Consider the following 21,668-nt stretch of genomic DNA (forward strand, 5'->3'; position numbering starts at 1 on the left):
TCCGTTCATGGTGTCGAGGGAGTAAATGATGTTGTATCCCTTAGGTTCCAAAGTTCAACCTGAAACTAAAAAGTTTTCCTTTACTCTCCTTGATTACGTCATCTCTCACACAGAAATTGATTAAAGACGGTAAATCCATGGGCTAGTAGATGAGTCATCAAGAATACGTGGGGCCCTGCCCAGCTTAGGTAAACTTAGCAGTGTGCGCACTTTAGGTGCAACACTTAGAAATACATACAACCACCTTTGGCCCGAATGGTTACACACTTCATAGATATTCGGTGCACATGAATTTACCACTTGGGTCCATGACATCCGCAATCGTAACGTTGTCCATGACACCTGCCGACCACAGAGTATGGTTCAACGTCGTCACATTTCCGCCATCGTTGAAGTAGTCCGTGAACGCTGGGTTGACCTCCTTATTCCCGTCGGGAAATGGGAAGGGATCCGACCCATTAGATGGCGGGAATCCAGGGAACGGAAAGCTACCGTTACCGCCGGGAAAGCCGCCACCGGGACCTCCACCTGGAGCCCCACCGAAGCCGGGACCAAAGCCATGACCCGTGTTGTTGCCTCCTATTTCAGTCAACCGCGTCGTCAAGTTCAGCGACTGCCAGTCCCACCACAGCTTATCAAGATAACCATGATGGAGATAGAAGATGGGATCACCAGGCGATGTAAAAGGGTTGATCATCTAGTATCTTTAGTGTGCAGATCTTCTCGCGGATTGATGCAATCCATGGTAAGGAGACTTACAGTTCCCATTACAGCTCCGTGTCCGGCTCCGTGAGGGAGCCCTTCCAAGCAGTTCCACGCCTCTACATAAGTTTCTCTCTCAAGACACTTGTCAACGTTTTCTTTGGTCGCCATAGAGAGCGCACGATCGTTGAGGTATCGCGAGAGGCAATACTCGCTTATTGTCAGGTCGGCCTGGAACCGTAGGGTAAGGTTGGCAAATGGTCCATCGGCAACACAGCCACGAGTTCCTGTGCCGTTGCCTCCGAATCCTGTTTCGATATCGAAAAGGGGAGATCCAATGATGTTCCCAATGTCGGCAGGTTCATCCCAGTACCTTTAACTATCAGTGCCTGTTAGACTCCGCATAGGAGACGGTTTAATCTCTTACGGCAGAGGTCCGGTGTAACTACACTCGGTCCTGAGGACATGTTCATGGACCTTCATGAAGTATCGGTGGAAAGGCAAGAATGCACCCTAGTTGATGAGAGTTAAGAAGGATGGTGGAATACAAGCGGATTTGGTTTCGACTTACGACGCCATGGACGTAGTCGGTTTGAACGATGTGGATATACTGCAACTCGTCCCATCTGTTCTTTGCTCCTTCTATGCCATCCTTCGGCGGGGACGACATGAGACACAGGTCCGCCTTGAGGTAGTCCGACTTCTCGGTTGACGTAAGGTTTCTCCTTCAACCATCATGAGCATCTCAATATTGGCTAGAGGCGGAGGAACACGAACCATGATACACGCTTAGTTATGGTGGTACATTCGTCTTCTTTCTGCTCATTTGAAGCAGGAGCTTTAATTGACGAGAGCCCCAAACTCAATGGCACAGCACTGAGAACGAAGAAGAAAGGGGCGAGCATCTTGAGAATTTTCGAGGTACTTAGGCTCCGGAAGTCATTCAAACATCGACAGCGAATGACTACCTAGGTCTCTTGTAACGCTTACAGAAGCTGACATAGACATCCTTATATTTTCAGTTCATTATGTTCAATATTCAGGTCACGTTGCATTCCAATTACCCGTGCCGAGAGTCCACGTAACCCCAATAACGAAATAGTTAAATAATGGAGGATGAGAGTAGTTGCCCGTATATTCGTAGTGCTCGAATTATTCATGGATGCATACATTATATTATCTCCATCAAATCTTACGACGACGTTCATAAATTAGAACCATATATAGATAGCCTTCACCCAATTAACTCTGTCCGGAAGATGTTGCGGCTAAGTCCCCAGGTTTCGTCGAGCATGAGACCGCAACCCTGGGCCTCGCCAAACCAGGATAGGCTGAACTACTGCAGGTTCAAAAACCGTAAGGGTTCTATTAGCTTACGTAGAACCTGTTTTCCTGATTGGGCTTTTAGCTTCTCATTGTACGATTTTCTCCTTCAGCCTGTAATTGACGCAGACTAATCAAAAACATGCCCCGTACCAGCTGAAGTGAGGTCATTGCGAGAAGCAATCTAAGGCTTTTTTCTATGTAAATTTCTCATGATCGTTTGCGGGCGGTGAATAATGGCTACTATGATCTCGGTTATGTACCTATAGAATCGAGCAACTTTATGTTCTAGCCAATATTCCAAACAAAAATACTGATACGATTCCTAGGTTCCTGCTAGGTTCTGTTAATTGAACGCAGTATATAAAATGTGGTTAGAAAATAGGGGGTTTCATGCTTACTCTTGAGAAGCTGAACATATGGGCGATCATCTATCACCTAAATACAATCTTACCTCGAGTATTACTCACCTAGGTCATTAAAGACACTGGCCCAGAGATTATAATCATTTATAAATTTGCTCACAGTCTCTAATTACCTAAGTAAGTGCTCCTATTGCATCTATTCATTGTAAAATAGGGGGAGGCGTAACATTGTTTGGTGTAACCTGGTTGATCCTCTGGTAAAGAAGGTTACTTGTGCCGTCTAAGAGGATGAGAGAAGAGTTGTTTAATATATAAAATTGAATGAGATAAGCTTACCATGATGATCGAACTTAAACTTGGTGGTGGCGCCAGCCATTTTGAGCTGTATGATAGGATGCTTACCGTACAATTTGAAGAATACCCCTTTAACTGGGTAGCGGCCGTCTACAGCGAGGGATCAGGAGGCAAAATATAGCTCATATGACCTAATGAATTAGATATAGAATAGACTATGAACGATACTTATGTCTATTTTGCCTCTTATGATTTGTACCAACAGTGCCCTGAACCGACTTTTGTGGGTGCTTAGGTGTTCTAATCCTTGACTGTAGACAGCTATTAGTTGAAGAATAACTCCTTGTTCAAAAAGGGGGTTGGTAATAATAGCTGCTACTATCGCACACACACACTTTCAAGTATCGCAAATGGTTTAGACACACGCCATTCTTTCTTCTTCCTATATCACAAGAATCATAACGCAAATGATCACGTTTCGTAATCTAGCAGGTATTTTGGATGCCGGATCATTCGGCGATAATTTTCTATGCATTGCCTTAGCCGGACATAAGAACATGCAGACTCCGTATCGGCATACATAGGTACCTACCTAGACACAAGGTATCAAAAATATTGAACTTTTGGTTATCACCTGCAGCGGATTAGGGCGTTTACATAGGTACCTACCTAGTAGGTAGTACCCAACAATTACAGTGGTTGAGGTCCGTATCTTTTTATGGCAAGTGAGTCGGCGACAGGGTTTAAAGGGGCGCTGATTTTGACCTGTCAGAGACGGATCCTATCCGAAAGCGAATGCACCCCTGGCCATATGATCAATCCCGGCCACATCATTGGTCCGGTCCAGCTCAACCCATTCCTCCGCGCCGCGCCAGCTACAGGCCTTCCCAGGAACCAGCTCTCGTTCTCGCAAAGCTCTCCACGTCAGCGCATCGTACGTTTGTAGAAGGGGTGTAGTTGAGTTTTTCATCCCAAAGCCATGTTGTTCTACTTGATATAAAGTAGAGGATCTGCGAAGTTGTAAAATTCTTTTTATTATCGGCGCTCAAGGTGCAATTCTTGTTCACAATACCTACATTGTCATTGACATTGTTTCCTTAAAATCTTTTGTGTTTTTATTTTCAGTAATGGTGGCGTCGACTAAGACTCCGGAGAACGTCCTAACGGCGTTAGCTCAGAAGCTCTATGGCGCCGTGGGGTTCTCCAAAGGGTATAACTTCTGGCTCTGGCTCGTTCTCGGCGGTATCTTTTCCGGCTTCAGTTTGTCGCGCTTGAGGTATCTGGATTTCTACGGCACCTTCTGCGGCAGCTCAGTCCCTGGCGGTCGTGATCTCGCGGTGCCCGGCGAGTGTTTCTACTACCTGAATCAGGAGTACTACAAAATCGGAATCATCACGCATCTAGCGGTTATCCTGCCCGCTAGTTTGTTAGCATGTATTCAATTCATCCCTGTGGTTCGACGCAAGGCGATGGGATTGCATAGGATTTTTGGCTGGATCACAGTCTCCCTTTCGGTCCCCGGCGCTATTACTGCCGTGATGATCGCGCCACGCTCTCAGGGCGGCGGTGTCGATACGCAATCCATGGTGGCATTGCTAGGTGTTATGTTCCTCACTGCGTTGACTCGTGGCTGCATTAGCGCCAAGAAGCATAAGATCGCAGAGCATCGAGCCTGGATGTTACGCGCTTGGGTTTATGTGTGTTCCTACCCATCGATAGAGATCTCAAGTATGATATATAGATGGATTGCTAATACTCCTTTCCGTCTAGGGCGGCTCTATCGTTACTATGAGAATACTGATGATGCCAGCGGTCGTGATCATATCTCTTATAGGGGGCTTCTATTATGTTGAGCCGTGCGACAAGATCAATTATTTGTTAAGGGGTGAAAATGCGACTTTGGCAGCATATCCAGACTGCGCCCCCTTTTTCTCTGGAGAGGATCCCAACCGACATATAGCCGTGCTCGCATCCGTGTTTAATAGAAAGAACATAGTCCAAGTCTCAGCCGCTCTTAACTTTGTCTTCGGCACGTCGGGATGGATGGCGATATTTTTGAATACTCTTGGGGTCGAGTACTATGTAAGTTTTGACTACTAAAACGATTTACTTTTACATTAGTCCTTGTTTACCGGTAATCAACTAACTTGCTATCCGATAGCTTCGCTCGGAATCAGGGCAACGTAGTGTCAAAAAGTCGAACTGAGCCTATTCAAATGATAATTGTATGAGAGGTCCATGAGCCACATAGGAATGTTGGCTTTGGAATATATTGAGCAGGAAGAAGATAATCTGTAATATCGTTGATTAGGTAGATAGAGTTGAGGTTATCTTCTCTTTTTGGCGTTTCAATTACAATACAAACAAAAAACTATCCCTTTAGTTGGCATAAGACTACAGTCTCCATAAAACCGGTAACTGTACATCGGCGATAGCGCAGGCCTCTCAAGCCTGTAAGCGTTGAGGCTCTCACAGCGATCTTCAGAGGCGTCTAACCAACTAGAAGTAGGATTTTGTGGGTGCCAGTGGAGCTCAGGGGTTGATGGAAGTACAGTTACTAATCGTCGTGGAGCTGTAGTCTTATGCCAACTAAAGGGATAATGTCCTAAAGGGGACCTATGATCTATACTTTTTTATCTACCTATTCGAAAATAATCATAAATAATTTCTACACTTTTAAATAGTTCGATCACTATCCTCAGAATATCATCTCTATCGCTGGCGACTGCAACATAAACGAGAAGAGTATGTTCTATGCCGGGTTTTGAAGTTCCGGCACTTTTATCTAGCATGGTGCTAATAGTTATGAAGCCGACCCCTCTTCGAAAGTAGAAGGATCGAGAAACTTGGGTTTCTCTCTCTCTAGCTCCCCTCCCTAACCTTTAGGGTTACATAGGAGTTCCTATAGACATGGAACATTCGCCTGGATTCCCGCACCCAATCTTCCTCATTTCCTTGCATTATGCAGAGGCGGTCGACCCATAAATATTGAATCTTCAGTTGGCGGGTAAATATCAAGGCTTACTGGATAGTTTTGGGTAGAATGCCCCATAGTATACGTTTCTTACAGTCGGGCAATGCAGACTCGGTTGTTATGCAGGTGGGTATATCAGATACCCAGCAATTACTGAGCGCGATATATCGGGATCCGCTAGGTCCGTTTTCGTCGAGATAAACGTCTCCGCCGAAGCCAGTCGATTTGACATTAATAAGACGCGTAGGGACAGAAGATCTGTCGGTGCTCTTCGGTTGACAACATTCTTGATGAGGTTCGATTTGGTCTTTGCCCAGAAGAAAGAGGCATATGATTTGGTATCATTGTGTACTGGCGGTAGCTGGAGTATCCCGAAGCAAATAGAACCACCCTTCCGCGACCCTTGGAAGAAAGAATAATGAAAAGTCCTCCGTCTTTTTCGCTTGAGACATAGACCCTCTCGTCTCGACTTGGAGGGATTCCCCCGTTGAAGAGGTTTGGGGCCTAAGTAACAGCAAGAGCTACAAGACGGCAGCAAGTACAATTACCTACCTATGTATGGTAGAAAGTTGCCCGAACGTGTTGTCAAAGAGATCCCACATAGCAGAAGACTCTAGAGAGTTGCTATTCCAATGACAAACTTCACATCGAGGTTCTCGGTGGTTTGGGTCATTCCACTCTGCCGACAAAATGATTTTGGAATAGGGGGGGGTTGTGGTTCCATGGTATAATTAAGCTTAGTCTGACCTTTTTTTTTTCCTATGTGCAATGTTTGAAAGTGAAAGGGAATGGAGAAGTGGATGTAGATACATATCTAGCAAATAGATAGATGACAACATAGCCTTGCTGTGTAATTGGAGCCTACCGTCCATTGGCGGACGTATAGGGGATAGTAAAGCGCACAGTCCAATACAATGACATTGGCACATGGCAGCCGAAAGCACTAGAGTGAGACTCCATACCTGGGTGTTTATTACGATTTCGATGTACTATGTCATCATTAGGATTCGCTCTCGTGTAATTATCATGATTCAAACTTCTCTTAGATAGGTATAGATGATTTAGAGTTACTACTACGGGGTGGGCCCGTGGCTAGGAGGAATAGTCGAAGTAGTGGACGCCGTAGCCTTATTCTCACCCTTCACGACGCTGCCCGTTTCCTCGTCCTGCCCATCTACGTGTTCACCATCGATCGGACCTTCGTCAACGAGCACAACTTTATCGCCGAAAGCCCGCGCAATCTCCTCGAGCGTCTTCCGGCGCGTTTCCGGGAAGTAAAAATACGCGATGATCAGGAAGACCAACGTGCACCCGACAAAGACGTAATAATAGTTCTCGCCGATGTTAGCGAACGCGCTGGGCCCGGCTTCCGTCACGGCGACGTTGACGATGAAGTGACCCGCCGCCGCGAGTCCCATCACCTTGCTTCTTAGCGCGATGGGCAACACTTCGGCGCCATAGAGCCACGTTGTGCTGTTAACCATGGCATAGTACCACGCAACGTACAGGTAGATACCCAAGACTGAGAAACCTTTGCCAAGCCTGTTATTGCTGTTCTGGAACTCGCGCTGCATCACCGCAGAGTATATCATGATCAATATTAAACCCGCCGTGCCCGATATAATCATCTTCCGACGACCCCACTGGTCCGTCAAAAACCGCGTCGTGATAGTATTCGAAATAAATGCCACAGTGCCGTACACGCCAGCCAGCGCGAGAATCGTTTCCTGTTGTATGCCCAACGACTTGTATAAACTGTAAGTTCATGAGTACACGATCAGCAAAAACCTGCAAAGGATTATTATAGCAGCACTAACGTAGTCTGGTAGTATTGAATAACATTGATCCCCGTCAAGCTCGTCATAGTCTGCACGATAATCGAGACGAACGCGCGGCGGCCGAAGAGCGTGAAGACCTCGCGGTAGGACTTGATCTCGCGCGCCATCTCGAACTCGATCTGCGCGCGCATGAGCGCGAACTCCTCGTCGTGGGACTTGAGGTCGCGGCGGACGCGGGCGAACTCGCGCCGCGCGGCCTCGACCTTCCCGTTGCGCAGCAGCTGGCGCGGCGAGTCCGGCATGAAGGTCGACAGGCCCGCGAACATGATGACGCCCCAGGGGATCTGGATGCCGAGGGGCAGGCGCCACTGCACGGCGCCGTACGGCGCGTACGAGCAGGCGAAGCCGACCCAGTTGGACGCCATGGTGCCGAAGGCGATGCCGCAACCCGAGATGCCGCCGATGAGCCCGCGCTGGTCCGGCGCCGAGATCTCGCTGAGGTAGATCGGGACGGTGCCGACCATGCCGCCGACCGCGATGCCGGCGATGGCGCGGCCCGCGAGAAACATGCCGATGTTGACGGAGGCGGTCTGGATCGTGGTGCCGATCGTGACGATGATGCAGAGCAGCTGCATGAACCGGATACGACCTAGCCTATCCCCTATGAAGGTTTGGGTGAGAGCGCCGATCGCTTCGCCGGCGATGTACACGGCTACTACCGCACCGGTGAGTCCATTGGAGGGGTGGTGCATGTAATCGATCCAGCTTTCGTGAGCGATGGCTGGTTAAGATTTAGCCCGTGACTCATTCTTGGTGGCATTTAGACTTTATCTCCGTCTTTCTGTAAGAAACTTACTGGTAGTAGCAATGCCCGTGTCAAATCCCTATAATAGAGAGCACTAGTTAATGACAAAGCTATTCAGAATCGAGCCCGGGAAGCAAGGAAGTACACAAACGTACGAAGAGAAATGTGCCGATGGCGGCGAAGAAGGCGATCCCAAGAGAATACCAGCCTGCCATGGCTTTTCTTTTTTCGCTTCTCTACCTATCTGAATCCTTAACTCCGCGGCAAGTACGTAGCATAGGTAAGTTGGTACGTGGGGAGATCGAAGTTGGCGATCGGGGAATAGATTCAATCAAAGAATCTAAGAATGGGAAACCACAATGCTTTTATTCCATTCTCGCCCCCCGCGACTCGGTTACTGGGCTCGGTAGGGCTTTCATGGCTTGCTGCCCTCTTGGTTGCAAATGACGCGCATAGCCTGAAATCTCCAATCTCCGCGTTGGGGGGGAGAACAGCACAGAACAGGACAAAGAACACCCGTGCATATGGGCTGAAGATCACACTACATATCCAGGGAAACCTTGGAAGTTGGGGAAAGGATCCACGAGCGTAACCCGTCCCCTTGCAACCATGTGCACGTACCCGTCCTCCGCAAGCTCTCTGTCTAACTATAGGCTAGACGAAAGATGCTTGAGCTTGGTGAATGATACCCTAAATGTTAATACGCATACGTACTCCCGGTCTCGGCAAGCTCCCGGCCAGTCAGCTATATGACCTCGGCTACGTCCCACGCTGCCGACGTGCGTCAAACGATGGATAATTGATACGGTGGTAGCGAATATATTTGCTTACCTACCAGCCTATCTACGTCCCTACTACGTAGTAGGTGCCTACATACTTGCCTGCCTGCCCAGTCCTTTTCTCACCGCCGGCAAATTAAACCAAGACCCGTCCAATTATACATACATACATAGTAAAACCAGCTGGGTAAGGTAAGTTTGTCTGACGAAGACAATCTCGTTTTTTTTCACTTCCTTATTAATACATTATAAGTTTTCTAAAATATGCGACCATAACCGTCCCTATTCTATGCTCTACGGCATCTCATGTATCACAGGCGCCGCCTCCATCTCCTGCCTAGCAACAACAGGTGGTGTACCGCGAAACTTCTGCTGTTCCAATTCCGCGGCTGCATCGTTGTACGGGCCGTGCGGCGCTCCTAACTCGCTCTTAACAACGCCGTCTTGGAACGCGGGCGCCTCGTGTATCTCGTTATTGGGGACTTGCGCGTAGTAGCCCGACTTGGGATACTCTGAAACCGACACGTTTGGCGAACCCCCGGCCGACGGCGGATATGGCGACGAGCCCATCAACTCGGGCTTCGTCGGCGCGATCTCCCCCTGACCATCATCATCTCCCCGCTTCCTGCTCCGTCGGTAGAAGAAAAGCGCGGCCCCTGCGCCAATCGCTATGCCGACTAGTCCTACCCCAACGCCCACGCCTGCCGAAGCCCCGGGCGATAATCCGGGGGTGTGGCTAGCGGAGGCGCTAGCGGACGGGGTCGTCGCGCTTGTCGTCGCTATTGCGGGGTTGGTAGTACTGACCCCGGATTGCGTCGAAGACGAAGTTGGGGAACTGGTTGCGGAGGTGGAGGTCGGCGCGAGACTAAACGTTTTCTATTTGGTAATTCTTTCGGTTAGCCCTTGCATCCTTCCGTCGACGATCCGGACGAGAAACTGGAAAGCCATTGGGTAACTCCTAAAGTTCGTTTCGGCCCAGCTTTTGGCCGAATCACACTAAAGGCCCGTGTCGGATAAGGAGTCCAGATGCCTTCGTCTACTCCATTGGATCGTGATTCCTAGGTATATAGGTATGAACTTGAACGTACCCGGTCTCCCTCAGTTGAGTTGTACTGGAAACTTGCGCTGTTGGCGCCGACAGGACTGTCGGGTTCGTCGAGTCTGATGTTGAACCAGCACGTCGCTATGGGATCAGCAACAACGAAATCGAGAATTATCGACGCCGTCGTATTAGGGCCATTAACATGGTCGAGCCGTTCCTCTGCGTTCTGGTCAGCGGCATCGCTCATCCAGTCTCCAACATTCACTAAAACCCACGTTCGACAGTCCCTTTAGAATCCTTGCAGAACGTGTACAACAACGGCGCAGATATGTTGCCTTCGTATGACGTTATAACTGTGTCGCGGTAGTTCCATAGGAGGCCATCCGTCGCGGGATATGTGAATTTGTTTACACCGTCCTCCCCCTTAACTCCTGCTATACCCCAAAGACATAACGCAGCGACAGCCGATCTGAGCGACCGCGTCATGGTGTTTGGCGTTGAATTCGAGGCGGTCCGTCGCCGCTGTATATTGACGAAAGAGAGAAGAAGTGTAATCCCCTCGCGTATCAGGCGCTTGCGGGAGGTTAATGAAGGATCTGAGAATCCAAAGAGTCCCATCAAACAATGGTCGGTACATCCAAATTAATCTATACGAAACTTGCATAGGGCTCTTGGCTTTCCACAATTCATACCCTGCTTGGCCGAATGTCGCTTTTGGGGTCCACGAAAGGCGCCTTTAGGGCTGAAGAAGCCCGTTATAAACCCCTGTTTTTATTCCTGCCAACGCCAAAAGAAGCTCTCACGGCTCCTCTAATCTACACAACCATAGACCATTGCAGCTGTATTGCTGGCAATAGACCCACGTTTTGTACTAGGAAGTTCCTAGTAGGAACGCTTGACTACCTAGGCAGGCCTGTGGCTCTGATCCAAATGAGGACAGTGAGTAGTTCGAATCTTCCAATGAAATTACTTCGCCGATTGAATCAACCAGTGAAACGGGAATTAGTTTATTCTACGCCTCATCGCTAATGATCCCGCTGTGCGGTGAGACGTGCCTGAAACTCAGCCGCAAAGTGCTTCTAAGTCACATTAAGCAATTCGCCTAAGTAACAAGCACCTGGGCCAGTAATTTTAGGAGATCAACTCCCGACCCTTCAGCTACCAGCCCCTAAAATAAACACCGAATCTGCGCTAACATCGACGTTCAGCCCCAAATAGGCAGTGAAAGCCCCTCTCTGTGTCTCTCTGTGTCCATTGCTTCAGCACGTTGAGTATCGTCCACGATTTCCTTTCACTTACTATGTAGTTGCTGCTGTACTCGCACATTGTCGCGATATGTCTGCGATCTGCATTTGTGTGTCATAGGCTATAATGGAGATTTTGAGTGGTATCCATCCTCGTTTTGCTGAGCAATCATATCGCGGTGTGGTGGTTATGGAACTCGTGGTGGAGATCGAAGAGCCTCTTGGCATTACGGCAAAGATGCATCAAGGGGACCAAAGCTGCGGCACAGCAGGCACATGTGAAGGTAGGTTATTATGATATTCCACAAAATTTATGCGCCTTCAAGCATGACGAATGCAAGGAACTCAGTCTTCATAAGTCCTCTAAATTCTCTCCTAACTCTATTGAAGATATTTCCCCAAACCTACACGGCGAAGTTGGACCTGCGCCTAGAAAGGGTGATTCACGATGTGCTTCTATAGCCCAAGGTTGGTGGAAGCGACATGACGTATGCAAGTCATTGAGTTCGTCCGAAGCAATCGACGTGCTCAAGTATAAGAGCTTCTAAGAGTCCGGAAACTGCTCCCCTTGGTCCCACTGTCAAAAGATGTCAGTCGTTGGCTATTTCGCCGCACTTCAGGTCAACCACGTACGTGTTCAGCAATGCAGCCATCCTCCCAGCGAAATCGATCGACGATCGTACCGAACGCGCTCTGGTAGTTAAGCCACGACATAGGGCCCTCGAACTTCGTGCGCAAGACGGTGATGGATTGGTTTGCCCAGATCGGGCCGAGGAAGTCAAGCGCGTTCTGAGCACCATTCTCGACCGCCGGGTTATGGTTCTACGCAGGTTATAATCAGCTATCAAGTCTGGCGCAGAATGGTATTTCACCGGTCGGTTCGTGGACGTACGATGTATTCGGGAAGGATATAGTGGAACGCCGCATAGATATCCTTCTTGACCAGGAACAGGTAGGCGAACTCGTTGAACCTCGCCTCGGTCACCTCCCGCGGGGGCGCTGGCGTGATTCGCGTGCAGAACTGGGAGGTTTCCGCCGGTTTGGCGCAACCCGGAGCGCCGAGCGCCATATGGGGCGCCGAAGCCACGGCGAAGATAGTGGAGATGCGCATTTTGAAGACGAGCGAGACCGGGGAAAGTATCTAACATACGTCGGCGAGTATCAATTCATCGCGGGATCTGTCGATGATTTATACGTCGACAATACGAACCCGAGATACCGCTGCGGCATAGAGATCGGCACTGATTTGCATTGACGTGATATCGCTACGGAGAGGCCAAGCGGACACAATCAAGAACGGGACGAAGATGTTTCCTTGGCTTTCTGCCCAGGTCGCGTCGAACGCTCATAAATATCCTCTTTGGTGTTAGGAATGGACTACGATTGCCGGCCATATCCTTGCCTAGTGCGATTGCAGCAGTTCTAGATGTCTCCTTTTTACAGGCTACTTAGCATAACGCTAATGATACCGAAGCTGGAACGGTAACCAATCACGGCAGGTATAAGAGCAGATTAGGAAGGTATAGGAAGGGAAAGAAGCTCAGCATCTCTTAGCACAACATGGATAGATATCCGGACCTACAGTAGCTCCGTTTGCTCTTCCGTATGCTACCTAGTTAACCTACCACCGATGTGGGTCAATCAGAAATGTCCGTACCGTGTTCGGCACGGCCGGAAGAGCACATCAAGCTAAGGAGTCTTCGCATATCTATCTACCTAGGGACCAGGACCCTTGCCAAGTGCGCGATTTGGTCAGCAATTACTCATTGCTGTATTGACCTCAAGCTAAGACTTCCAAGATCTACAATAGCGATCTCTCTGCTAAATTTAGTGGGTAACCGCTCCAATCTAGAGAGCTCAGCCATTACAGAATAACGCCTCACGTAGCGCGGTGTTGCAAATTACCCCTTTTTTGACCGATGAGCAGACGTAAGAGTTTCGGCCGATACCATCGTATGGTTGTTTCCATCATTGATCATAATGTCCAGGACTTTGTTATTTAGCCCATAACTTATTTGAAAGGATTGCCGCGCCCTGCCGCACCTAGAGCGTCGCGGCGTATATGGCTGCTTACTAAAAGTTTAACGTCGCCCAAGAGACATACTTTCAATAGGCAAGCCCCTTTTTTCAATCACGTCGGTATGGAAGGTCTACTTTAACTGATACCTACCTTTGGTCAAGTTGATACGCATACCTAGGTATCCAAGGATTCATAAAGTTGACCTAACTTCTGGCATTGTTGAATTGATATCTCGGAATGGCCAAACCACCACAACCAAGGTTTCCAATAACCAACGCCTTCAAAGTACGTAAAAAGACGTGAAACTTTTAACAAACCTCGAGCCCCTTGGAATTGACTCTAGGGGAGTTAAAGTGCAATGATATCAAAAGTTAAACCTATTTCCGAGGGGATCATTCAAAAGTTAGTACTAGAATTTGATATAATTATCTATGAGTTCTTTTCATTTCTCGGGCCAGATGCTTTCTACCTACTCTTCTTTCCTCTTTATTTACTCGGGGAAAGTGTCATTATCCTATGACATGGCGGATTCGAATATTTTAATGCTGCCACATTCGAAGGCAGCCTCGAGAGGTGAACCCCCCAAGAACATGTTCCCTCTACTGGAATTACCGGCCGAGATGGTCCTAGCCGTCTCAGATCACCTCCCCGACGGAGACAAGATTTGCCTCGCCCTAACCTGCAAGGATCTGTTCTTCCTTTTGGGGGTTAAGAGCAAGAAGCAGCTGAAGCCATCCACCATGGAGGAACTCTCTTGCCGCCTAGAAAAAGACATACCCTGGGTGTGCTATTGTCATTTTTGCAAAGCACTTGTCAGATTTTACAAAGACGGTACGGGATCAAATCATATTAATCCCACTACACACCTGCATAGTGTGGAGAGAGACTTATTTTTATACCATTCTATTCTACATTCGATACATTTCCCTGGCTCGACCTTTACACTGCCTTATTTCAGAGCAAGGCTCGTGACGAACTACCAAATTCTTGGCCCGCAGCACGGGATACCCCCAGCGCATTTATCCTACCAGCAACCAGATGCTCTGTTCTCATCTACCCGACACCCAGACGATGCATCCTTGCACTATCAGTTCTCCTTTAAAAATGATCTCTTGACATTTTTTTCCCTCGCGGACCTGCAGATAGCGCCCCAGATATGCCACAAAGAATCATGGGCAGCTAAAATGGTGGGAGATGAGCTCTTCCTATCCGCCACACGCAGCTGGGTGCATTCAGGAGCAGATAACGGAGCCCTGCAAAGTTACCTCCTGCACAGTTACCTCAAGGTCTGTATGCACACAATGATTTGGGAAGTATTTTCGGATGTCATCAACGTACACTCTACCGGCTCAAGATCGGTAGATATCTCGGGCCTTCACATCACAGGGTGGTGCAAAAATTGCCTGACCGACTGGGATACTTCTGTAGAGTGGATTAGTCCTGCTCATGGGTTGATGATCACATTTACAACATATCATAACCTTGGGAGTTGTCGTTCACCCTTTCATTGGAAATGGCGGGCAATGTGTGAAGGATGGAGATATACAGAGAACCGAGATAAGCCTAGTGGTGCTGTGAAGAGTGGGTGGCTTGATACCAAGGGGACTTAGAGGGTTATCTCCGATAATCCCCGGGTTGGTAGACCTATCTCTTACAAGATCTTCGTGACTACCACGAGGCCGACCCAGCATACGAGGAAGCGATGGTGTTATTACGTGAGGAGTTTGAAATTATTCGCGCACGAGGTGCGACATACATACGGGAACAGCTCCTTAAGAAAAGAAATGAGAGAGGGAAAGTGGCCTATGTATTGACTACCCCGGTAGTATGAACCCAGCGTTTCTTGTTTGTAGAGCTCCTTTAGGTGAGGGCACACTAAGGGAAATATCAACTAACTGCTCATGCAATCTGAATTAAAGAATTGTTATTATCAATGATGAGGTTGAGCGTGTCTAGGGTTCATGTGTAAGAAGCTGTGAAGGAGCTCTTCTATTTATCTAATTCTAGGTAGGTACCATGCATTCTCTCTCTGCGCCTGCTACGTGTGTACCTAGATAACTATCAGTTCCGACTTCAACTTCCAACTTCCAGCGACGCTAAATCATATTGGCTCAATACCTAGCGAAGGGCTACCCTTTCAGAATAATCAATCGATTGGCTTTAGTGGTTCTGTCGCACTTTAATTGTCATACCGAACCTCAACTTCATTGCACTTTCCTCTCAGAGTCACTGCACATTGATAATTGCGAATGATCTTTGAGATTCCTGCTATCTCTGATCTCTCCTCCACACCACTACAGCAAGCCTAAAAAGAGAAAAGCTGCCGCCAATCCACTCAAGAGATTGATATGAGAGCTTGTCGTCCTATCTGCCAGGCTTGGAACAACCGTCCTACCCTGACACGTGTAATTGCCCTTGAAAGAACCGTGGTATCTCAGCGAATTCAAGTATGCGCAATCATACGTCGAGTCCGTCGAGCTCAGAAAGAAACTCTCAGTTACGTATACGTGGCCCGATTCTGGGTCATCTGATGATAGGGGGTAGCTACACTTGGGATTAGCAGGTTTTACGCGATAAGATAAGGGGGGTTTTAGGGGTTAATAGGGGTAAAGGGTATGTATAATTCGGGCTACATGAGCTACACCATTGGATAGGAGATATTGGACAGGAGATATCTACTCACAAGAAGTCAGAATGGAAATTCCCGCCAGAGAAAGTAAACCGTGACAGGTTGCGCAACCCCCAATCCCAAAAGTTGGTACCACCCTGATACTGGATCTTGTCGGTGTCTAGTAAGGGATTATCCACGATCTCAACTACCGTCCACTGCGGCGCATCCGTACCCGTCGGCGGAAGAGATAAGGTCTGACCTGGCTTCGGGTCCGGAAGTATGAGCGTCTCAAGATTCGGGTTGCCGGCAATGCGAATCTGGTCCGTGATGTGGAGGTTGGTCAGGTTGAGTTCCGTGAAATTATTCTTGTACAGATTGACACGGGCCACAGTAGTCAAGCTAGGGAAACCAGTTAGATTACCACAGCCTGTGATCTCGAGACTAATCTGATTTCCGACATTGTTGCTGGCTGGAACACCGGTGGCGGCAGCGGCTTGCGTCGCGAGGGAAATAGTCGAGGTGGTACAAGAGCCTGCGACAGCGAACCCAGCTATTGGAATTGTAAGCAGCTTATTCAATGCTATTCTTCTGCTTGACAGCTTATAACTGTGAAATGCGCACCATTAAGAATTAATACCGATAGATACAGGCAAGCCTTCATATTTATCTCAATCCTCAGCTGGCTGTACGAATGCATCCACATCCTGGTCTCCAGAATTGATTCAGGGCATTGTCTTCGCTGCCAAAAAAGGGCGGTAACTCAGATGGATACACCAGGAGCCTCGTGATATTGTCGGATCGGTGAGTCAGGAATTGTTAGTAGGTAGGTACATTCAACGAAACAGGTCGCCTATGATTGCAGATTTGAGCGATGCACATCGTAGATCAAGGAAACGGGGAAAGAAAATGTCGAGAAAAAGTTTTTAACGCCATAACTAGGTGTGAACCAGAACTTATGGCCAAACACTATGAGGATTACACGCATTTGAGTGCGGTTGTATGCCTCCCTTGCTTCCCTTAGCTTCACCCACTCACGCTCGATCAGTATGGTGTTGGTTACAGAAAAAGATTTAACGTGCAGACACACCGAAATCTCAATGCAATCGATTGAGGAGCTTTGAACTAGGTACATACCACCAGCCAGTCATATTCGAGAACACAGTGAGCCATTTGGGGGCGATCAAGCCAAGGAATGCCGGCAAGCAAGCCTGGCAGCCCTATCACAGATCACCTTAACGAAATTTCTCTAGGAAAGGTTACACAATGACATCGGCGGCAATATTACTGTACTCTCATTAGCTAAGAATTGGCCCGAATTGGCATAATATGAGAGACCCGTAGAAGAACAGGCGCTTAACGAACTTGTATCACGCAGGAACTCGGCGTAGGTACCGACTGAATTTCCATAATTGCCAGGTTAAACCCCGAGTTCAATAAGGGGTTGCTATATACACAGGCCAGATTCAACCCTTAAATTGAAAAGGCAGATTCAGTGCATTCCCCGTGTATAAATCTCCAACCTTATCCACAGTAATCCGTGGGGCAAGGTAGCCCATAGCTATACGTATTGTAGATTCCAATCGGACAGTTTTCCTGGTCCTGGAAGTACTCGAGGCTGGTGTCAGCCGATGAAAGCACTGCACTCATGTTAGTATTTCCTAACCTTCTCCTGTTGAAAAGGGCGGATCCAACTTACTTCCAGATACGCAGTTTCCGGCCGAAAAGGTGCAAGGGCCGATGTCGATGGTGTACGCGAAACCCGGTTCCATGTGGATAGGCGGGAAAGGGGGGAATTGACCAGCCCGCGGCTGATTGTTGAAGGTCGTGTGCGGTCCGGGACAGCTACCGGCCAAGTATCCCTTGAAGATAAATGTTCCAGGTCCCGAATACTTATAGTAAGAGTGGTTCAGCTGGTCCTGGCGAGGGAATATGAACTCAAGAGTACAGTTGGCATTGGCACGGTCTTTTGGAATATCGAAGCTGTAAAGAGAAGAGATGTCATTCGGCGTGATACGGCCTCTGTACTGGGGGCCAAAGGCTCGGTTCGGCTGTTTCGCAGATACCTGCGTGATGTAATGTGGGAACTCGAACTGGCCTGGCTGAAGGTAGGCCGGGCACCCGTCTCTCTTGTTAAGGGTCCATTCGTGGTCTCCAAGTTCGCGCTTGGAGATCAGCTCGAAGGGCGCAGCGCTGACTGTCCCCAAAGTCACAGCGAGGCAGAGTAGGAAGCGCATTGTGAGGTGTTGAGAAAGATGAAAAGGATAAATCTGAGTTTGGAATCAAATAGGCTGTTCGAGAGGTGAGACGAGATGGGTTTTCTTCCACGTCTCTACAAGAATCTCATGGTCTTATACTAGATTTGCACCTCATCAAGTTAGGTGTAGAATTTACGTTGGCTTGTAATATACTGACCAACACCAAAAATCATTCCACTCAAAGCCCTTCGAGCGCCTCTATCACAAACCCGACTTGTGATTTTCTTTTGCGAAGTGTCACGACATTAATAATTCGCGAAAAAGCAACATATATATAGTACCAACAAAATGCAGTCATCTGGTATAGTACCCGATCGTCTGATGGCGGAGGCAAAGGGAGATATTTGGTAATTAATATCTTCACTGCAGACCGATCTGGTTTCGGTAACTGTATACATATAGCTGCACCCAGCCTACATGACCATGCAGCGGAAACAAGGAATACCCTCGCAGCCTATAGATTGACGTCGGTTTCCGGGGAAGAAACATAATATCTTCAAGTCAACGCAGTTACCCGAACAACGTTCTCGTGGTCCCACGCGCATAACCCCACTGCTGTGTCAGCGGGAAATGCGAATGATGAGCTCCTGTATCTTACTTACATTGAGTGGCCGCTCCTGTGCCACCTCGTAAATAGAATCTACCTAGAGATAAGCTTAAAGGATATGTGCTACCTCACAGGGATAGACATTATAGTTAAGATTAGCATTGCAGATTCGTTTCTATTTTAGTTGGGAACAAGGAACAAAGCCTCTATATCCAAGTTTCAAGTTGCTTTGTTTCACCCACACAAGAAACCTGGTACAAGATTGCTGGTGTGCCTTTGAGCTCTATGTCATGGGTATTTCGCATCTCACGTCACCGCAACTACCGCCAGTCAGTCACCCAAGTAGTCAATCCGCCAAGCAACAGTGTGAAGCTTAAAGGCCACAATTGAGTGGCCGACTCTCGTCCCAGCGACACTTCACAATTGGACACACATCGTTTAGGACCTTGAGAAGGATAGCAAAGAATATCTAACAGTGCGGGTGCAGTAGCCAGGAGCCGGTTTCCAGGATCTGGGCTGGTCCTTGAAGAGATCTATCGTCAGGCTTTTTTTGTCTTCGTCCATTGTTTCTCATTGTCACATTGTGTGTGATTCCACCATAGAACAGTTAAGATATGGGACAAGGACTTTTCTTCAGTCACATTTCTTTCGTAGAGGACTACAACAAGGTAATGATTCTAAAATAATAATATTGTAACACTAGCTTTGTTATGAGGTTGCCATGCTACAGTCATGCCGGCTAGAAAAAGACTTGTGTATGTCTTCAATTATAGGTAGGTATGTAGTATTTAATGGTCTACTCCTCCGGAGTGAATATCGCCATGCACACCAATCCCCTCACATACTATCATCAGCAAAACCACAATGCTTCCTGTTATTAGTTTGTACGGAATTCTGGCGAGCGGAAAGAGCGCGCTAGGCTCCAGGCTTTCCAAGCAGTTTAACCTATACCACTTATTCGTCCCAGAGTTGCTCACGTCGTTGAGCAATTCCCCTTTCAGCGGCACGAAGACCGTAAAGCGGTATATCTATGACTACATCATGGAGGGGGGCATCATCCCCGCCGATCTCTGTGATTATGTCAAAAAACGTGGGTTTATGGACCAGACGGTAGAAGTCGTACTTGCTTACTGCCACCAACATGGCCTTCCGACCCCCTTAGCCATCCTTCTCCCGTTTCTGCAGAAGAAGATGGAGAGGGTCGCCAAGGAAGGTAATTACAGGGCTATCCTCTTAGACGGTTTCCCACGAATAGTGGACGACCTTAAGGCCTCCAGGAAGGTCTTCGGCAAGGACATACTTGATCTCGCCATCGTGGTTGATTGTCCTTATGAGGTTGCGCTAGCCCGCTATGAGAAGCGCTGCGATGATGCGATCGGGAAAAACATCGCTGACTTCTCAAGTCAGATGCCTGAGCTGTACCCCGAGTTAGAGCGTATCGGACTCGTAAGGATTCTGAGCGACGACTCTGTGTCCATCCACGATGCATACATTGGGCTTCTCGCTAATCTCTACCCCAACCGAACTTGGAACAAGATTATAAATTCCTAGACAGTTGGCGATCTGTGATCATCTAATTTTTTAGGTGGAAAAAAAACTAGACAATCCCATGAACAAGATAGAATGAATATTTTTTATAGAAAACCAAAACAAAGTCCTTTGCGACTGAAAATATCTTTAAGTTGATTCTCTGCATCAAGCGATCTCGTGACGTAGGCATATCGTGAGGAAGCCCAAGCACCACCCCCCTTTAACCTCCCAAACCAAACCTCACGGAACACCCCTCCCATCCCTCGTAGCCTTCGCCAACTCCGACATCGCCGTATCGTCAGCATAACGCCTATAAATCGGCACCAAATACTCCCTCTCACTCGTCGTCCTCCTCACACTTTCCCTCCCCGTCGCCGCACCCACCCACCTCCTCCACCGCCCCCACGCCTCCTCATCCTCGCCCCCCTTCCCGGGGTCCGGTACCCCCAAACCGCCCTTAAACTCCTCAAAAACCCACAGCCTATCCGCCCACGGGATCAGCGCGATATCCGCGAGGCTTAAGTCCGGGCCGAAGAACAGGGGGCCCTCGGGGTCGGCCTCGCGCGAGAACTCCAGCAGGTGGTTTCTGAACTCGCGGCGCAGGGCGTCGAGGCGAGCCGCGCCGCCGTCGGCGTGCGCCGAGGAGGTCTGGAATTGCAGGAGCCGGTGGAAGGCCGGGATGACGCGGGACGTGACGAAGTCGGTCCAGATGCGCGCCTTCGCTCGCGTGTAATCGTCCTTGCCTGCCGGAGGTAAGACTATGTGCGAGTCAGCGCTATATCACACATCCACTACCCAGTCATTCCTTCATTCGTTCGTAAACCTGAAGAAAAGAGAGAAGGGTAAGAGATAAGCAAGAACTCACTTCGCGGCCCATATTCCGGATAATGGTCCTCGAGGTACTCGCACAGCACGGTACTTTCGTACAGCGCCTTGCCCGGCGCGACCTCCAGAGTCGGCACCAAGCCGCGCGGGTTAGCGCGCAGGAGCTCCGGCCCCTTGTGGTAGGGGTTGATTTCGATGTATTGGTACGGGATGCCCTTTTCCTCGAGTGTGATCCACACCCGCTGCACGAACGGGCAGAACCAGCCCGCGAACAGCTTAAGGGGCTGCTCTGCCGAGTGATCCTGCATGGAAAAAGTGAGTGTTATATGCTTAAACACATACTAATGTAGACAGGTATATTCTTTTCTACATCCCATCACTGGGTTGAAAAAGCTTGGCGGGGGTAAGGGGGGAATAGGATTTGGGACGTACGTCGACCGTTTTCTTGGCGAGACCCGTTGCGACGGGATGTAAATCAGCATCGGGAGGAGCCATCTTGAAGGTTAATCTGGGTTCAAAATTACCACGAGAATTAAATTAAAAGAAAAGACAGCTGACTTTGCTCCGAACAGTA

General features: G+C 48.6%; 10 protein-coding genes across 10 annotated transcripts; 3 read left to right on the forward strand and 7 right to left on the reverse strand.

Moving 5' to 3' along the window:
* Nucleotides 1-85: 85 nt before the first annotated feature.
* On the reverse strand, nt 86-1,860 carry F4807DRAFT_424268 (uncharacterized protein). Its single transcript, XM_047997857.1, has 3 exons — nt 1,130-1,860; nt 760-1,075; nt 86-697 (listed from the first exon to the last, which is right to left on the reverse strand). Exons 1-3 carry the CDS (start codon nt 1,183-1,185, stop codon nt 269-271), a joined length of 801 nt encoding a protein of 266 aa, XP_047854732.1. The 5' UTR covers nt 1,186-1,860; the 3' UTR covers nt 86-268.
* Nucleotides 1,861-3,484: 1,624 nt separating this feature from the next.
* F4807DRAFT_424272 (uncharacterized protein) lies at nt 3,485-5,136 on the forward strand. The gene is made up of 3 exons (XM_047997858.1): nt 3,485-4,381; nt 4,455-4,766; nt 4,846-5,136. Exons 1-3 carry the CDS (start codon nt 3,812-3,814, stop codon nt 4,888-4,890), a joined length of 927 nt encoding a protein of 308 aa, XP_047854733.1. The 5' UTR covers nt 3,485-3,811; the 3' UTR covers nt 4,891-5,136.
* Nucleotides 5,137-5,358: 222 nt separating this feature from the next.
* Nucleotides 5,359-6,623, reverse strand: F4807DRAFT_424276 (uncharacterized protein). Its single transcript, XM_047997859.1, has 3 exons — nt 5,898-6,623; nt 5,496-5,839; nt 5,359-5,429 (listed from the first exon to the last, which is right to left on the reverse strand). Exons 1-2 carry the CDS (start codon nt 6,001-6,003, stop codon nt 5,706-5,708), a joined length of 240 nt encoding a protein of 79 aa, XP_047854734.1. The 5' UTR covers nt 6,004-6,623; the 3' UTR covers nt 5,359-5,429; nt 5,496-5,705.
* On the reverse strand, nt 6,609-8,865 carry F4807DRAFT_424282 (putative MFS monosaccharide transporter). The gene is made up of 4 exons (XM_047997860.1): nt 8,397-8,865; nt 8,293-8,320; nt 7,476-8,217; nt 6,609-7,413 (listed from the first exon to the last, which is right to left on the reverse strand). The coding sequence occupies exons 1-4, from the start codon at nt 8,454-8,456 to the stop codon at nt 6,732-6,734; spliced, it is 1,512 nt and encodes a 503-aa protein (XP_047854735.1). The 5' UTR covers nt 8,457-8,865; the 3' UTR covers nt 6,609-6,731.
* A 188-nt stretch (nt 8,866-9,053) lies between these two features.
* On the reverse strand, nt 9,054-11,296 carry F4807DRAFT_424285 (uncharacterized protein). Its single transcript, XM_047997861.1, has 4 exons — nt 11,054-11,296; nt 10,338-11,001; nt 10,109-10,281; nt 9,054-9,896 (listed from the first exon to the last, which is right to left on the reverse strand). Exons 2-4 carry the CDS (start codon nt 10,678-10,680, stop codon nt 9,315-9,317), a joined length of 1,098 nt encoding a protein of 365 aa, XP_047854736.1. The 5' UTR covers nt 10,681-11,001; nt 11,054-11,296; the 3' UTR covers nt 9,054-9,314.
* Nucleotides 11,297-11,850: 554 nt separating this feature from the next.
* On the reverse strand, nt 11,851-12,417 carry F4807DRAFT_460049 (uncharacterized protein; the record flags this gene model as incomplete). Its single annotated transcript, XM_048001462.1, has 3 exons — nt 11,851-11,883; nt 11,940-12,128; nt 12,199-12,417. 3 exons carry the CDS (start codon nt 12,415-12,417, stop codon nt 11,851-11,853), a joined length of 441 nt encoding a protein of 146 aa, XP_047854737.1.
* A 979-nt stretch (nt 12,418-13,396) lies between these two features.
* Nucleotides 13,397-15,305, forward strand: F4807DRAFT_73398 (uncharacterized protein). The gene is made up of 2 exons (XM_048003412.1): nt 13,397-13,728; nt 13,831-15,305. Coding segments are annotated over exons 1-2 (1,107 nt in total). The 5' UTR covers nt 13,397-13,727; the 3' UTR covers nt 14,937-15,305.
* Nucleotides 15,306-17,186: 1,881 nt separating this feature from the next.
* F4807DRAFT_424305 (ubiquitin 3 binding protein But2 C-terminal domain-containing protein) lies at nt 17,187-18,870 on the reverse strand. Its single transcript, XM_047997862.1, has one exon. The coding sequence runs from the start codon at nt 18,169-18,171 to the stop codon at nt 17,596-17,598; it is 576 nt and encodes a 191-aa protein (XP_047854739.1). The 5' UTR covers nt 18,172-18,870; the 3' UTR covers nt 17,187-17,595.
* Nucleotides 18,871-19,489: 619 nt separating this feature from the next.
* Nucleotides 19,490-20,675, forward strand: F4807DRAFT_424307 (uncharacterized protein). Its single transcript, XM_047997863.1, has one exon. The coding sequence runs from the start codon at nt 19,604-19,606 to the stop codon at nt 20,288-20,290; it is 687 nt and encodes a 228-aa protein (XP_047854740.1). The 5' UTR covers nt 19,490-19,603; the 3' UTR covers nt 20,291-20,675.
* Nucleotides 20,510-21,589, reverse strand: F4807DRAFT_460052 (putative glutathione-S-transferase theta, GST; the record flags this gene model as incomplete). Its single annotated transcript, XM_048001463.1, has 3 exons — nt 20,510-21,027; nt 21,135-21,396; nt 21,527-21,589. The coding sequence occupies 3 exons, from the start codon at nt 21,587-21,589 to the stop codon at nt 20,510-20,512; spliced, it is 843 nt and encodes a 280-aa protein (XP_047854741.1).
* Between the last annotated feature and the right edge of the window lie 79 nt (nt 21,590-21,668).

This window comes from Annulohypoxylon truncatum (assembly GCF_022578515.1).
Source record: "Annulohypoxylon truncatum strain CBS 140777 unplaced genomic scaffold F4807scaffold_14, whole genome shotgun sequence".
Lineage (NCBI taxonomy): Eukaryota > Fungi > Ascomycota > Sordariomycetes > Xylariales > Hypoxylaceae > Annulohypoxylon > Annulohypoxylon truncatum.

Excerpts from the sequence above, each read along its gene's own strand:
- F4807DRAFT_424268 (XM_047997857.1), bottom strand. The coding sequence starts at position 1,185 with ATGAAGGTCCATGAACATGTCCTCAGGACCGAGTGTAGTTACACCGGA. Across the intron at positions 1,076-1,129 it reads AGTTACACCGGACCTCTGCC|GTACTGGGATGAACCTGCCG; the intron begins GTAAGAGATTAA and ends TGATAGTTAAAG. Across the intron at positions 698-759 it reads ACGGAGCTGTAATGGGAACT|ATGATCAACCCTTTTACATC; the intron begins GTAAGTCTCCTT and ends TAAAGATACTAG.
- F4807DRAFT_424272 (XM_047997858.1), top strand. The coding sequence starts at position 3,812 with ATGGTGGCGTCGACTAAGACTCCGGAGAACGTCCTAACGGCGTTAGCT. Across the intron at positions 4,382-4,454 it reads TGTTACGCGCTTGGGTTTAT|GGCGGCTCTATCGTTACTAT; the intron begins GTGTGTTCCTAC and ends CTTTCCGTCTAG. Across the intron at positions 4,767-4,845 it reads CTCTTGGGGTCGAGTACTAT|CTTCGCTCGGAATCAGGGCA; the intron begins GTAAGTTTTGAC and ends GCTATCCGATAG.
- F4807DRAFT_424276 (XM_047997859.1), bottom strand. The coding sequence starts at position 6,003 with ATGATACCAAATCATATGCCTCTTTCTTCTGGGCAAAGACCAAATCGA. Across the intron at positions 5,840-5,897 it reads GATCTTCTGTCCCTACGCGT|CTAGCGGATCCCGATATATC; the intron begins CTTATTAATGTC and ends ACGAAAACGGAC.
- F4807DRAFT_424282 (XM_047997860.1), bottom strand. The coding sequence starts at position 8,456 with ATGGCAGGCTGGTATTCTCTTGGGATCGCCTTCTTCGCCGCCATCGGC. Across the intron at positions 8,321-8,396 it reads CCATCGGCACATTTCTCTTC|GGATTTGACACGGGCATTGC; the intron begins GTACGTTTGTGT and ends TCTCTATTATAG. Across the intron at positions 8,218-8,292 it reads CACGGGCATTGCTACTACCA|CCATCGCTCACGAAAGCTGG; the intron begins GTAAGTTTCTTA and ends AATCTTAACCAG.
- F4807DRAFT_424285 (XM_047997861.1), bottom strand. The coding sequence starts at position 10,680 with ATGGGACTCTTTGGATTCTCAGATCCTTCATTAACCTCCCGCAAGCGC. Across the intron at positions 10,282-10,337 it reads TTCTAAAGGGACTGTCGAAC|AGGAACGGCTCGACCATGTT; the intron begins GTGGGTTTTAGT and ends ACCAGAACGCAG. Across the intron at positions 9,897-10,108 it reads ACTCAACTGAGGGAGACCGG|AAAACGTTTAGTCTCGCGCC; the intron begins GTACGTTCAAGT and ends ATTACCAAATAG.
- F4807DRAFT_424305 (XM_047997862.1), bottom strand. The coding sequence starts at position 18,171 with ATGCGCTTCCTACTCTGCCTCGCTGTGACTTTGGGGACAGTCAGCGCT.
- F4807DRAFT_424307 (XM_047997863.1), top strand. The coding sequence starts at position 19,604 with ATGCTTCCTGTTATTAGTTTGTACGGAATTCTGGCGAGCGGAAAGAGC.